The 16,572-nt window shown below is 28.6% G+C and overlaps 1 protein-coding gene across 1 annotated transcript in view; it reads right to left on the bottom strand.

The window, feature by feature from the left end:
* LOC100202884 (ATP-dependent 6-phosphofructokinase, muscle type) overlaps positions 1-16,572 on the bottom strand; it is a 69,064-nt gene that overhangs the window by 12,385 nt on the left and 40,107 nt on the right. The window contains exons 13-19 of the mRNA XM_065796412.1: positions 10,719-10,811; positions 10,275-10,400; positions 8,024-8,088; positions 7,736-7,805; positions 7,467-7,610; positions 3,217-3,287; positions 2,967-3,054 (exon numbers count right to left, since the gene is read on the bottom strand). Coding sequence (XP_065652484.1) covers positions 2,967-3,054; positions 3,217-3,287; positions 7,467-7,610; positions 7,736-7,805; positions 8,024-8,088; positions 10,275-10,400; positions 10,719-10,811 — 657 coding nt within the window. The remainder of the gene's footprint in view (positions 1-2,966; positions 3,055-3,216; positions 3,288-7,466; positions 7,611-7,735; positions 7,806-8,023; positions 8,089-10,274; positions 10,401-10,718; positions 10,812-16,572) is intronic.

The raw sequence follows: 16,572 nt of genomic DNA on the forward strand, positions 1-16,572 counted from the left end.
CCAATAACACTGATATTTTAATAAATAAAAAATAAATATTTTATATTTATTAAATTATTTATTTTATAAACTTATTTATAGAAATAAAAATACTTTTATTTCTATAAATAAGTTTATAAAAGATTAAAATAAAATATTCAGGAATGCTAAGTCAGAGTCTGGAGATAGTATTTGTATTCAGAGTATGGAATCCAAGGAGTCCTGAAAATGTTATGATACTCAGTTTAGCACAAATTTTTTTCTTCTTTGCAACTATTAATAATAAATAGATATTGGTTCAAGAAATAAGAAAGTATATGGTTTTAATAATCCCTCACATCCAGTAAATGAGAAATTTTTAAAATCCTAAAATGAGCTTTATATTACCAATTCTTTATTAATTAACTTACCAAAGTTAATATTTTATGTTTTTATTAACTGCAGTCTAGCAGGGACACTGTTTTAAAATTTCAAAATTTTTTTACATTAAATATTTTTTATGAATTTCTGTTCTAAGAACAGTTTATTCTCAGAACTGTTGTTTAGTCTGCACAATTATATTGTTTAATAAAATTTAATCAAAGCATAAAATTTAATTTAAAGCATAAAAAAAAAAATTAACTTTTTTAAATATCTCAATTAAATATTCAAAAAAATTCTTTAGCATTAATAAAGCTCAGTATTTCTTCTACACTCACACACACACATACACACACACACACACACACACACACACACACACACACACACACACACACACACACACACAAAATACATAAAAATTTTTTACTAAAATTTAATTCAAAAGAACAAACTAACTGAATTTTGCGCATTTACTTGAAAATCCCTGGATCATTATCTAGAAATTTTTCTAAACTCGCAAAATTCAGTTACCTGTTTCTCCTGTTTTCAAATGTTACATAGAATCTTTATTAATTAACTGAAAGTCAGGATCTGAAAGTCAGAATCTGGAACTAAGAAAAGATTTGTGAATAAAAATATAATCTCTAACACATGTAATTCATATTTGCAGAGTCCTGGACTGTGTGACTATGAAAGAGCAAAAAGATAAAAAACATCTCATTCTTTTTTTCTCATGTCTTTTGATTAACTAAAGAAAACAGACTAACTAAAGAAAACACACTACATAAAATTAATTAAAGTCTCCAAGTTAAAATATATAAACAACAAGAAATTAATTTAAATGTTACAAATTAATTGAATAAAGATATGAAAAAATAACTTATATAATTATCATTGCAGAATTTAAACACTATTTTTATAATTTCATTTTTTTGATAGGAGTTTTGTTGCATTTGTTTATATATTTTTTGAGTTTTTTTTTTCTTCTCAAAAGTTTATTTAGATATCAAGTAAAAAGTTACCACACTTTTATAAACTTATTCATAAACATATAAATAACAACTTTAAATGAGCCCTACTGCTTCTGGATTGTTAAAACTGGTTGCTAACAACATTACTATGGATTGTTTTTATAGTTTCATTATTCAATGGGTTATTTTTCTAAAATGTGAAAATCTTCTGAACCGATTGCTATGAAGTCATGAAACTTTTACCACTTGTTCTTTATAACTTAAGCTATGAAATGACCTATAAAAAACATATCTGTGCTGTTAAGCGAAAATGCTATTATTAAAAATATAATACTTTTATTTTTACCCCCAGAATAAGTGTTCCATCCTTTATATATAAGCATTTTATAATATAAAAATATAGTTTAAATTTAAAATTTAAAAAGGTAAGTTTTTATTTTATCCAACATTTATATTTATATATATATATATATATATATATATATATATATATATATATATATATATATATATATATATATATATATATATATATATATATATATATATATATATATATATATATATAACCCCTAACTGGTTGTCAGAAAGTTTTTCCGCATTTTGTTGACAAAAAGTAAAAATTAAAATGTAAGATCGGAATTTTATTTTTATTACTTGATAGACTGCCTGCCCCAACCAAACCCTCAGTCGATGTAGCAGGACTTCCTTGCGAGTCAGGCTATAAGGTAGTCGATGTAGCAGCACTCTGTTGCGAGTCAGGCTATTTGTCAGTCGATGTAGCAGCACTCCGTTGTGAGTCAGGCTATAAGATAGTTGATGTAGCAACACTCTGTGCATGATTTACAGTAAAAATAAATAAAAATAAAAACATTTTATTAAAAAAAATAAAGATAAAAACATTTTATTAAAAAAAATAAAAATAAAAACATTTTATTAAAAAAATAAAAATAAAAACATTGTATATATTATTAAAAACACTCAGAATGTTTTTAAAAACATTCTGTTACCTATGATAGTTGCAATAATATCAGGCTTTTTTACTCTTCAAAATTAAAAATTTACAACCAAAATTGCTTATTTATTTTAACTCTTTTTTAAAATAAAGAAAAAAATTTGAGAAAATGATATTATGTAGTTTCTTTTCATATATTACCTGGCAACACCTTTACTGATCCCTCTACATTTAGTCTTATCAGAACTTTGTTAATGACTTCTCATGGAAATATAATTAATAGTAAATTAAACTAGTAAATTGAAATAGTATAGAAAATATTGAATTGAGTTCTGAAATACACCTTTTTAAGACTGAAAAAAGAATGTGACCAGTGAAAAATAACTATAGCAACAAAAGCCTGAGTGATTTGGATGTCTAAGAATAAATTAACCTTTTTTTATGGGATGTCAGGAATGGTGTGGTCATAAGATTCAAGATATGAATTAGTAAAAAGTTCTTTACAAATAGTTCTGATCCTTATGAGAAGTAATATGATCAGCATTATGTACAAGAAAACTGTATGTAGGAGAGTTTTTTCAGTCCTTTAGAATTGCATCATTCTTATAAATTTTCATTTTTCTTTGAAAGTAACGAATAAGTACACATATTATCATAAAATATTTTTTACAAAAAGTCTTTAAAATATTCAAACTTACCTCAAATCCTCCAACAATAAATAAACCATCAATGTGATGCTCTTTAAGTCTACGATGGATCTTTTCAAGATCGTTATCAGGCAATGTTCTATACAAATGAAAATTGAAAAAAAAACACCAAACCTTGTTACAGTCTATTTATCAATATTAGTTTATTAACAATAAATAAATTTACAAAATACTATACAATATAAAATATTCATTACAAAAAATTCAAATTTAGAAACAAAAATTGATAAATATGGTTTACCTTGTAACACCTAACATACATCCACCTATTTCTGTCCATTTATCAACTTCAGACCACGTCATTGTATGAACCTAGAGTTCACAGATAAACTTAACAACAAAATAACAAGAGTATTATAAGAAATATAATATAAGAAACTATGATATAAGAACTTTCTGAAAAAAATTTAACATTTCAAGTATTTTAAACTTTTCTTTAAAACAGTATATAAATAAAAGAATTTTATCTTAATATTTCAGGACTTAAACTCTGTGTAGGCTACATGCAGTGGTATTATGACACACTTGGTGGCCCGTAGACAAAACTTATCCTTTTAACAATTTTTCTGCAACTTGTACAATCCCATAATAAACATAATAAATAAGGTGACCCTTAATCCTATTAGAGACTCTCTGAACTTTGCCCTCTGGAAAAAATTGAAATATATTTGGTATTGTTGGTACTTAGCATATCCTTAAAATAATTTTATAGTTCCTCTAAATCAATGAGTTCCCCAAGATTAAATAGTTCCTACTTTTAAATTTTAGGAATTCAAAAGTACTAATCCCCTGCTTTGAGAAATTAAGATTTCCACAACAAACAAATTAGAACTTCAGACATTCCTTACTTGGTGTTCCCGATTACAAAATTTGGCAGAACAATAAGCCATTTAAAACTTGCCATTACTCAATATTTCTTTGAATGACTTTTTTTGGCATAACTTTTGCTATAATTAATCAATTTTCAAAATTCAAAAAGCCTAATACATTAAAATTTTACTACAATACTAGTTGTCCAATTGGTAAATTGGTAAAAACCTAAGATTACTATTTTGGAAGAAGATTGGAGAAGTTCTGATAAATTCTTATTAGTAGGCTAGATTTAATCTAAATCAAACAACTAGAATATGTTTAAGTATTTGGTTACAAACTCTTGTAAGTCAGGACAAATGCAATGCATTAAAAAATTTTTGTGCTCCATTACAAATAAAATACCCAGCAATCATCATAAAAAATTTCATGAACAGCTTGTTTTTCCTGAAGAAGTCTACTTTCTGTGCATGAAAAAATGTACAGACAAGTTACAGATTTTATGAAGGAGAGAAGCAAGGCCCTGCTCAAACAAGAGCTTGACTTCACTTATTCCAAGGTTCCATCAGAAATTTGCAACTCTTGCAGAACAAGTTTCCAAAAACTAGACAGTTGTCAAATCAGTGGTGAGCTCTTCAGACTGTACAACTTTCAAAGCATCAAGATCACAAGAAAGATGACTGCACATGCTTCATTTGTCAAGTTGGCAAATCACAGCATATTCAGGCTCCCCCTTGTTGCATCATGTACGCCAAGCAGGAGTCCACAAAACTCTTCTCTCACGTAAAAAAGTGTACTCTTTTTTCCTAACAACGCTCAAAAAGAGGTTTCCTCACCAATCTACAAAAGGTTCAAAAAATTGAAAAAGATGGTGCAGACTGACTCTAAGGTGGAAGAAAAAATGGCTGCATCTGTAATTGAGTAAAAAGTTGACTTGCCTAAAGAAACTTAAAGACTGATCAGGGTGGAAGGCAAATGCTCTCATTCCTGGACCTTCTTGTCAAAAAAAATCTCATGCTCTCAACAAATCAACACTGGTCTTTCCAACAACAAAATCAGAGGGTTTGCATTAACTCTCAACAAGTCATTTAGAGCAAGGTTGGTGGAATCTAACTTCGAAGATGAGTTTGCATGTGTTGGAAAGAAGTTGGAGTCTTTCTTCACTACATCAACTATTTATGATGCTTCATAAATAATTGATTAAAAAATAACTCGTTCAAAAGAGAATTCCTTAACCAATGTCGAGCTTGGCATCAGTCTGTTTGAGTTTGTTACCGTGGTGTTTGAAGAAAAAGGAATTTCCACCACAAAAATTGGAAACTTTTTAAAGTTCAGCTTGAGCATCATTGACACCAGGAGTTCTCTCACACACTGCATATCAAAAAAACAACAACCCTCACTGGTTCCACATCTCTGGACTTTGGTATAAAGCAGCAACTGATTGTGGCCATAGCCGAAAACCTTCCAGAAAACTATGAGAAACTCAAATCAATCTTTGTTCATACCATTCTTCATTGTGTGTGACATAAAAACTGCTAACATCCTATGAGATGTTAGCAGTTTTCATGAATGAGTTAGTGAATGGCCTTCAAAGTTGCATTTAAGCATTCAACCCTGCCATGGTGGAGAGCAGGAAATGACTGCAAGAAGCTACTTAATACAGATCTCTTGAGTGAGCTTGTGACCAAACATCAAGTTATTCCTGCTATGAACTTCGTCAAAGCTTTCAAACACTTTTGAAATGTTGTTCGTTCTTGCTTTGGAAACAATCTACCCCCAGATTTTGAGTTTCACACCAATCCATTTCAAGAATGCTACACGACACAGCTGGTCACAGTGACTCCAAAAGTTCTTGTTGTTTTACACCACATCAGAGAGTTCATCAAAATTTACAACACTGGGCTTGGTAGTTTTAGTGAGTAACCATCTGAGACATTCAACCCTCAGCTCCCACTGAGCAAGATACAAAAGAAGTTGGACAACACTAACTATGAAAAGCATTTGTTTGACTGCATCCTTGACTACAACAGCAAGCATCTTTAGATTGAAGGCTGAAAAAGGTTCTTTGGTTCAATATCAAATTATTGTTTATTTTCATATACAGAATATCTTTTATGTGAAATTTGAATTGCATTATTTGTAAAGCGTGTCTTATTCCAAACAACTTGAAATCTATTTTGTTGTAAGAAAATTAGTCAAGAAAAATTTTTTAATATATTTTTAGAATAATTTATGATCAGAAGGAAAAAATAAAACTTTTAATGATGCTTTTTCAAGATGCTTTCATTACTATGACTCAATTTTTTATTATCTATAAGCAAACCTGTTACATAAACAAACCTGTTATATAAAAGGGCAAAGAATGAAGCAGTAGGCAATCCAAGTTTTCATTTTCCCTTATTTTTGTATCCTTATGACTTTGTTAAGCAAAAAATACAGTTACAAATACAAGTATTATCAAAGGCTGAAAGAATTAAGAAAAACTTCATTGAAAACAGTAAAAATGGTTCCTCTACCTGCCTTACCTAGAAGCCCTGTAAGTCAGCCCAACGAAAAACTGGGTCACTAATAAAATACCAAGTGAGTTGTGGAGACACTATTAAAACAGCTAGAAAAGAGAAAACTGAAAAGAAAGTCAGTTAGAAAAAAAATTTGAGAAAGAAGTGGGATCTTTGAAGAATAAAGACATTGTTGAATGTTTGATTGTTAATGATAATTAAAATAAAAATGGACAAGGAACCTTCAAAGGTTCTAGAAACAAATCTCGTGGCAATAATAGGAGGGGAATAAACAATCACTGTAATTAGGGTTGCCAAAATCCGGTTATTTATAGAAGAAAGGGTTGTGCAAAACTTATTTTTGTTTAAGATTTGCATCACATTCTCCTACTATTCTAGACGAGGTCCAAAAATGCATTGTAAATGCAGTTGGACCCGCTCTATCTGCCAAGCTTAAGCCTCTCCCCCATCATCATAAAATTCTTTTTTTTACAAATACTATCAAGGTCGCTGCTCAAAGGAGCTATCGTCTTTTTGGTTATTTCCATCAACCAAAAATCATGCTCACTTGACTCGTCATTCACCAAAGTTTCATCCTTTTAATGTCTCTGCATGCACTAAAAACTTTTGTCTAGTTTTTTTCCCTGCACTTCAACCCTTTGGAACTCTTTCCGATCTTCATATTTTTCTGACTCATACAACCTACTTTTCAAGTCTTTTGTCAACCGTTTCCTTGCTCTTTAACTCTATTCAGTTTTCTAGTAACTCCCAAGTGGTTGTTGCAGCCTTGTTGGGAGTAAATAAGAATTTTTTTTTTAGTTAATTCTTTTTTCAAAAGTTTAAATTGAACTTGAAAAAAGTGATAGACTTGAGATTTTTTGTTCTTCCATTAAAAAATCTTCCAGCAAAAAGCTGTTCCCATCATAATTAAAAATATGTAAAAAAAATACAACTCAAATTATTCCAAGAACTAATTCAAGGAAAATAAAGAACTTGACTTAAACTTGTTTTATATTCATAAAATTAAAACACATTTTATATTAAAACCCTATATATCATACTACATCTTACATACTATCATATCGTATTTATGGGTATAACATACACCTCTAAATATGTTGGTCAATTATATTTCTCAAATAAATAATAAAAATTAAAAAATATTAAAAAAAAAAAAGGTTACACTATTCTCTAACAATCCATCAAACCCATTTGTTATTCCCAGAACAGTATGTCCATGATAAAGTGCTGTTCTTACAAAAGAGCGCACAGCAGCATTCATTCCACCAGCAGGAGCACCAACATTAATAACACCAAGTGTATAGCCCTATAAACAATTTTAAAAAATTTTAATAACTTTTTATAAATAAATTTCTTTAAAAAGCATTACATTTACAAACCTTTTTTATAAAACAAAAGGTTTTTCTAATTCTCAAAATTAGTCTGAAATACCTGCTTACTCTCAGTGGGAAAAGATGCATGTTTTAATATCGTGTACATTTCTAAACTTGTTTGAAATGAACTACAAATAAAAAATTAAAACTCAAGTCTAATGTAAAATAGTTCGAGACAATAATAAGAAATAAGAAAACCTACAAGCTTATCTTTCTTAAAAAAAAAAAAAAAAATAGAAAACCTATAAACTTGTCTTTTCTAACAAAAAAAATAACAAAAAAAAACAAACAAACAAGAAAACCTGCTTATCTTTCCTTACAATAAAAAAGAAAATCTACTTCTTACCTTCCTCTTAGCTCAACTACTTTCTTAAAATTTTTCTCATTGTAGGCTGCCTTGATTTCATTACACTAAATTAGACATTTTATACTATGTTAAGTGATTTGCAATTGCACACATACTAAAATAAGGTATTAAGTTATGCATCCATATAAATCAAAATTTTTGGACTAGACATTTTTGTGTAAATCAATTTTTATAAACTTTATAAAATAAATGAAAATGCAATCCTAATCTTAATACTATCAATTATTTTTTGGCTTTTTAAAATTCCCAGGTAAAAAAAGCTAGAAACTATAAAATTCATAAAAACTTTCAGGGTTTCCAACTATTTAAATGCCCTTTAACATATCTAAAAACCAAAACATTTAAAACATAAAAGTGTGAGAATTAAAAAGACAGAGTAATTTGTAATTATATTTGTATTGATTGGCTAGGCGCAACACAAAACAAACTGTATATAAAGTTCAATCAGATGATTGCAATGAAAGCAATTTTCAGAGTTGTAATGAATGATTAAAAAAGATAGGGATGTTTGTTGTTAGAGGCAAAAAACAAGATATTGTTGGAGAAGGCTGTATAAAAGGCTAAAGGGCTGAACAGAAAAATACTTACAAATGAAGTTGAGATAAAACAGGGTAAATGGCTTATTTCAAAAAATTGGTAAATAAAGAGTTTAAATGGAATAAAAATGGTATATCTGCAGTGATTAAATTTAGTAAACCAGCAGAGCTTATAACAGTAAAGTAAAATTTAACTATTTCGAGTGATGATTTTCTGAAGTAAAGGTTGGTATGCATTATGGTTTAGTACTCAGTCATTTACTGTTTATTATTGTTTTAAGATCTCAAAAGATAGAATAAATCATCAGTATAGAACTAATCTAATGATTGATGGTTTGATTGCAGAAACAAACAAAAATTTAATGCTATGGTTAAGAAAAAACTAGGATTGGAAAAATAGAAAGTTATATATCTCCTGCATCAAGAGTGTCATGATAAATGACAGTAAAACATGGGAAACATGGGCAAATTTGATGTAAAGCATCTGGAAATGATAGAGATGATGATCAGATTTATGTGTGGTGTGACTCTAAAAGATAATTAAAAAAAAGAAGCTAAGATATTAAACAGAGATTGGAAACAGCGAGAAAATTGGAGAAATGGTGTTATGAGGAATACTTAAATATTGTTGTTTTTATGCAAGCAAGCAATGCAATCAGAACAACTCAATTGAGAACAGGCGTCTTTTTATTGTAGCAAAAAATCAATGCAAAAAGTTTGTCTAACTTTAAAGTCCATTACTCTCAGAGACAATTATATCAAACCTCTTTTTATCTCAAAGCAAGGCCTATGAATCTTTAAATAACATGACTCTAATATCTCATCTCTCACTGCAGATGTCTTTATTCCAATTAAACTGTTTATTTACCAATTTTTCAGAATAAGTCTACCTTGTTTTTATTTCAACTTTATGTGTAAGTACTTTTCCGCTCAGCCCTAAAATACAGCTTTCTCCAAAAATATATTGTTTTTTGCCTCCAACAACAAACATCCCTATATTTTTTTCCAACAATTTAGATGGAGGCAAGGGTTGTTGCTCTTAACATACCAAAAGCTTTTAAAATCTGGCATGCTCTCTTTATAACTCTTTTGTTGCATCTGAGAAATTATTCCAAATAATAATCTTTAATAACCAAAATTATTGAATCATTGCTTTTTAACTGCACAATTAAAGTTGTATTTTATGAACAATGCTCTTCTTTGTTTTCAGGAACCTTTAAGGTACTACAAAGTTCTATCCTTAGCCCCATGATATTTTTTACATCTTAGCTCCATAATATTTTTTACATCTTAGCTCCATAATATTTTTTACATCTTAGCTCCATAATATTTTTTACATCTTAGCTCCATAATATTTTTTATCTAGACTAATAATCTTCTTTACAACTCAAAATCTCAAAATGCTTATGATAAGAGTGTTGTATATACACAACTACATACTACAGTTTTGATAAAGTCATCACTTTTTGATCTCATAGAATAAACAACCAATCATATGCTGCCAAACTTGAGCATCAATTACATCATTCCATGTCATTCGACATATTGTTGGTATTTCACATTCTTATTATTTATAATTATTATTATAGACACTATTAATAACTAAATAAATTGTTATCAAATTATAAATTATTTACTATAAATATGTAAACTTTACATTATTAATTTGTTATTTGTAATATTTTATTATTTACCCATTCTACACATTGATGCAGAGGTCTTGCAATAATTTGAGAACCTTCTAAGCACATAACCATAGGCTCAGATGCTACATTTGCCTCAATAATTGACAGTGCAGCTTCACAACCTAAACGACTTGCCTATATCAAAAAATTATTTTTATATCAATAATCTGGAAAATAAATTTCAGTGTAAGGAATCAAAAAAAAAATTAGGAATAATTGTAACCTAAACAAATTAAATATTTTCAGACCCATTTACCCTCCCAAGTAAAAGAAAGTAAAAGAGTGTAAAATGAGAACATTTATTATTATTGTTATTATTATTATTATTATTATTATTATTATTATTATTATTATTATAATATGAAAACTGATTAATATTAATTTGAAAATCATTTTAAATATAAACTATTTTAATAATATAAATATAACTAAAATAAAAAAATATAAATTTACCAGTATTCTATCAAAAGCAGAAGGTCTACCACCTCTTTGAACATGACCGAGTATAGTAACACGAGTATCTAACTTTAGAGAATTAGTCAGGAGCTAAACAAAAACATATATATATATACACACACACACACACACACACACACACACACACACACACACACACACACACACACACACACATACATTCATACACACACATGTATAACATTTAAGTAGAAAATAAAACTACATGATTTTAACTTGTTGTATTTCACCTGATGATTGCAATAGCATGAAACTTAAAGTTGTGAAAATCAAGTAGTTTTATTTTCCACAAGAATATATTTTAGCTCTGATTCAGTTTATTGAGCACTTTCTTGAAAGTATATGCACTTCAAAACAGCAATTTTAAATTTAATTATAAACCATTCATTTATTTATTGCAATTTGCGCCAAAAACTTAATAAAAAATAAAGAAAATAAATAAAAAGATTTAAAAAAAAAAAAAACCAAAACTAAGTAACTAAGTGCAGCTGAAAGAAAAAAAATATTCTTAGTTAAATACAACAATTATATATAGTTATATTATTACTTATTATTATATATATTATAAATACAGCAATTACATATTGTTATTATAAATACAGCAATTACATATTATTATTATAAATACAGCAATTACATATTATTATTATTAAAATAATATATTGAACATTTTTCTTTAAATATTAATAAAATTAGAACTTATCACTATTAGCAAAATGAAAGCAATCTAAATAAGTTAAGCAAAAAACTATTAGATCAATAGGTATATAATACTTTAGATATATAATCAATAGATATATAAAATTAATAGATTAGTTGATATATAATACTATCAACCTTTGGAATTAGGAAAAATGAGTTCGGCAATAATTTGCCAACCTCAATCTTTTAGAGATCTGCAAAAAAATTTAATACAAAGATCTTACCGTAAAACTAGGGTTTTTCATTACTGTTTAACAGTAACAGTAAAACAGCTGTATTTTGGTGAAAAATGAAAAACAGAAAACAGCTGTTTTTTCAGAACTGTTTTTACTGTTTTTAACGACTTTTTCATGTTTAAAAAATATTACATATTGGTGATAAGTTAGTGTTTTTCCTCGTGTTTTTCAAAGAGAAGAAAGTAAAATCTAGGGTGTTTTTAAAAGTAACACATTTAACAGTACGTATTAAATCATTTTAATTTGATTTAAGAATACAATAACAATGCTTATATATTTCAGCAATATCGTCAGTATGGGATTTTGCTACAAAACGAAAAAATCCAAAAACAAAATCTCTCGAAGGACAATGCTCGCGATGCAACAAAATCATTGTCTGTTCTGGAAATTCTACAACTACATTAAAAGCACATCTTAAGACACATGGAATTGATTTTGAAAGGTCAGCAGCTGGCACATCCAAAGAAGAACCAACAGCAGAGAAAAGAACAAAATCAATTTTTGAATTTTTCAATCGAAAATCCCTCAAAGAAATAGTTACAGATATGGCAACTGATGGTATTTCAATTAGAGCAATAACTAGAAACAATTATATTCGTCAATCTATATCACGAGATGGTTACAAACTTCCAGCTAATGAACGTGATGTCATGAAATTAATTATTGAAAATTTTAACGAGAAGAAAGCAAAAGTTGTTGAAATAATTAAGGAAAAACTTGCTAATGTAGCAAAATTCAGTATGTGCGTAGACGAATATACAACAATAAGAGGAAGACGATTCTTTGGAATTAATATACACAACAGCGATGATAAAGTCACTATTAAAACTGGTCTTGTTCGCATTGTTGGATCTTGTTCTGCTGAAGACATGGTTGTTGCTATGAAACAACATTTAACTGAATTTGGAATTGACATGAACAAAGATATTGTTGGCTCAACTCAGGATGGAGCAGCAGTGAATAAAAAATTCATTAGACTTGTGGATATAATTGGCCAGTTTTGCCTAAACCATGCTCTACATTTGGGTGTCTGCGATACTTTATATAAGAAAGAGAATGAAATTGAGGAACACTATTTTGATAGCAATGAATCTGATGAAAGTGATTGCTTTGATGATTGCCTTGATTTGCTAAATGATGACGACATTGAACAATCTGAAATTAGTTATCACGATTTGCTTAAAAATTCTCGAAAGCTTGTCAAATTCATAAAATATTCAACAGTTTGCAACAACATTTTTTTGAGTAAAGTGAAAGCTTTAACAGGACATGAAATTGAACTACATCTTGATGTAAAAACTCGCTGGAATTCAATTCCAACCATGTTGGACTCGATTATTAAGACTAAAATGGCAATTCGAGAGACTTTATTTGAGTTCAATGCGACACACATCTTGGATTCTATTGATTTTATTGCTCTTCGTAATCTTTATGATGCTATGGAACCGATAAAACTTGCAGTTCAACGTTTAAGTCAGGAAGATGCAACATTAGCAAGTGCTGAAATAATTTTGGAGTTTATGTTTAAAAAATTGTCAATGATCAACAGCAAAATCAGTGAAGAAATGTACTATAACTTGAAAATCCGTACTGATGAAAGATTGAACAAGGATGTTATGAATCTTTTAAAGAGTTTAAAAGATCCTTCAAACACTCCAACAAAAGCAACATTGATATTTGCCGGTCGTCTTGCTTCTCGATTGTTTGGATTTGACGAAGAAACTGAAATAGATGAGTCGATACAATCCGATTCTGAAAATGTTAGTCTATCACTTGTTTCACAATTAAACTTGCTTCTTTGTAAAGAACATACAACAACATCAACTGGATCAGATTTCAAATGGTTAAAATCGGAATTCACTCTTTATAAGGACACTGGACAACGTACAGAAAACCTTTAAAAATTATTCAATGCACTTTTAAGTATTAAACCAACATCAACTGACGTTGAGCGTGTTTTTTCAGTTTGCACAAATTTTTGCACAAAAATTAGATCGCGTTTGTCCGACAAGTCACTTAAAGCTCTTGTCTTTTTAAAATTTTATTATAAAAAATGAAGAAAAAATTGTAGTTTGTATTCGAATAGCTGAATAAATAGTTAAAGTTTTTCATCCTTTAATAAAATTCAAAAATTACGTTTTTTAATTGCTTTATTTATTTAGTCTTCTTCAAGTAAAGCTTCTAAATTTATTTTTGTAAACAACATTGACAAATAAGGACATTGACGTTTTTTGCTCCTTAACTTGTGTAATTATTTTAATTTCTTATAAAATTTTAAAAAACAGTAAAAACAGCTGTTAACAGCTGTTTTTTTTGAAATTGAAAAACAGTAACAGCTGTTTTTTCAAAACCACTGTTTTTGAAAAACCCTACGTAAAACATAGAAACATGGTCAGCAATTTTTTGCCAACCTCAAACACTTTAATGATTTTATGAATTTGTAGTATATACATTTTCCAATTTATATCCTGATTGTTTGTCAAATCTTGTTTTTTAAAACTCTGTTTTTTTTTTAAAAATCGGTCAACCATGACTGGCAAGAACTCAATTTGGAATGTTAAAATAGCAATTTTTGTCATTTTGACTGTTGATCAACCATTACTTTTTATGCTGATGAGCCTGTAGCTTAAAAATAATAATACTCTCCTCTTTTGCTAAGTGAATTAGTTCTGGCATTTTAGGTAAGGCAAGGCAATCTAGAAAAAGGACTCTGAAACCTTTAGGCTTGCAGCAATGTGAAGCAAATGTCTTTTTAAACCATTCAGATCTTTCCATCTTTTTTTTTTTTAATTTTATTTAGGTGCCCTAAGAAGTCCTGAGAATCACAGAGCACAGCAGATGAACATTTAATTGGAAGTTCGTGCCTCCTTCCTAACCAATATTGCAAAACTTGCCCATAGGTGGGGTTTGAACCACGGATCCTTTGTTTCTGGGGCAAGTGTGCGACCACTGCGCCACCGTTATCTAGCCATAGTGCAAGTCTTAACATATCTAGCCATACTGCGTGACACCATAGGTAGCACCATTTGGCTGGTCAAGAGTTAGAAACTATTTAGATATCCATTAAAAATTCAAATAATTTAATAGCAGTTTGTAAAATACAAAGTTTTCCAGATTCTATGCACATCTGCTTTGAATGCTTCTTAAAATAAATACCTAAATTTATCATATCAGTACCTTTAGCAAGCCTTCCCAGGAAGCTCATGCGGTCACACCCCTTGTTCATCCATGTTTAAAGTAATTTTCTTAGACACACTGACCATAGCAGTTTGCAACTTTTAACTTATAAAGCATTTCTATAATTTGCGGCAAAAAGCTAAACTACTAAACTAACTCTATTGAGGGAAAAAAAAAACAATCCTAAAATAAGGAAACAAAGTTGTAACGAAATATTAAGTTTAATTAAATAAACTAGAAAATTTAATAATTAAAAAAAGAAAATTAAATTTTTTTTTTTTTAATAAGATTTTTATACAACTTTTGTATTCTTTATTTTAGAGTGGTTGTTGTTTTTAGCTACTGAATTTTACACAAGTTGATGAAAAAAAACATTGATTAAAACTATCTTTTATAACAATTTAACAACAATTGAAAGTTTTGATATGCAATTTATTCACGATTTTATCAGTACGTATAATTAAGAAACTAATTTGCCATGTATGCTAGCGAATTAACTATAAGAAATTTTGTTAATTTTTTTTCTTACGTTTATTCGTTTTGATGTCTTTTTGCTTTTAAAAATGTTTTTGCTATATTTGACATTTTTCTTCAATACTTATATAATAGGAAAATAAGAAAATAAATTGCTATTTATTTGTAAAATATATTATTTGGTTAATAAATTTTGTAATGATGGAATAAATTAAAAAAAAGAATAACATGGTTTCATTTATAAATGTATTTACCGCATTTGAGGCTGATTGATGTCTGAAATTTTTTCTTTTATATTGCCAATTATACAAACATTATACAAATTACTAGAGATAATGAACATAACAATCACTCTGTTTGAAAAAATGTAATTAAAAACTTAAAAAAAAAAAGGTTAAAAGAAAAATTCTGAAAATACTTCATAATTAAATATTAGTATGACTTTTTATCTTTTTACGTGAAAAATTAAAAATATGGAATGGCTCAGTTGCGAATCCATGCATATCAGAAACTTGTGCAAACCTTGACTAACTAATTTTAGAAAATTATAAAATAAGTCATTAAAATGGTATAAGTTAAGCAGTTACCAATACAGTAGTGGTTTAGTGGTAGAGCGCTCGCCTCATAAGCAAGAAGTTTCGAGCTTGATCCCCATCACGTTCCTGGTAGTACCACGCTCAACTTGTTTCTCCGCACAGCAGCCTTGTTCGTCATTTTCGTGTTTTGGGTTAAAAAGTTGAGAGATGATTGTAACCAAAAATAAAGTAGCCTCCTTAACTGGAGTGGCCTTCATGGCCTTGGGGAGGTGAATTAACAAAAAAAAAGTTTATAAAAAAGAGATAATTTGTAAACATTGCAAACAAATTGAATTTTACCTTTTAAAAAGTGTACTTTTTTTAATTAAAAAACAATTTATTATAAAATATATTTTTATGTAAACATAATTTTTTATTAAACACCATCGATCAATAGTGCCAGTTTGACAGCAAATTATTGATGAGCAATTGCTCATCACAATGACATCTAACAAATGAGTAATATTAGGCAAGTGTTTGCCACCATCAAAACACATTTGATTTGAATTAACCAAGTAGTTGTAAACATAGTTGGACCTGCACTTGCAGCCAACCATTGTCACATTTTATGTAATGTTGCTCCTACTTCTCTTTTACATAAATACTAGACGCTGCTCTATTTTCTAAAATTTAGGCACTGCTCTAAAGAACTAGCATTCGTAACTT

Source organism: Hydra vulgaris, chromosome 04, assembly GCF_038396675.1.
Source record: "Hydra vulgaris chromosome 04, alternate assembly HydraT2T_AEP".
Lineage (NCBI taxonomy): Eukaryota > Metazoa > Cnidaria > Hydrozoa > Anthoathecata > Hydridae > Hydra > Hydra vulgaris.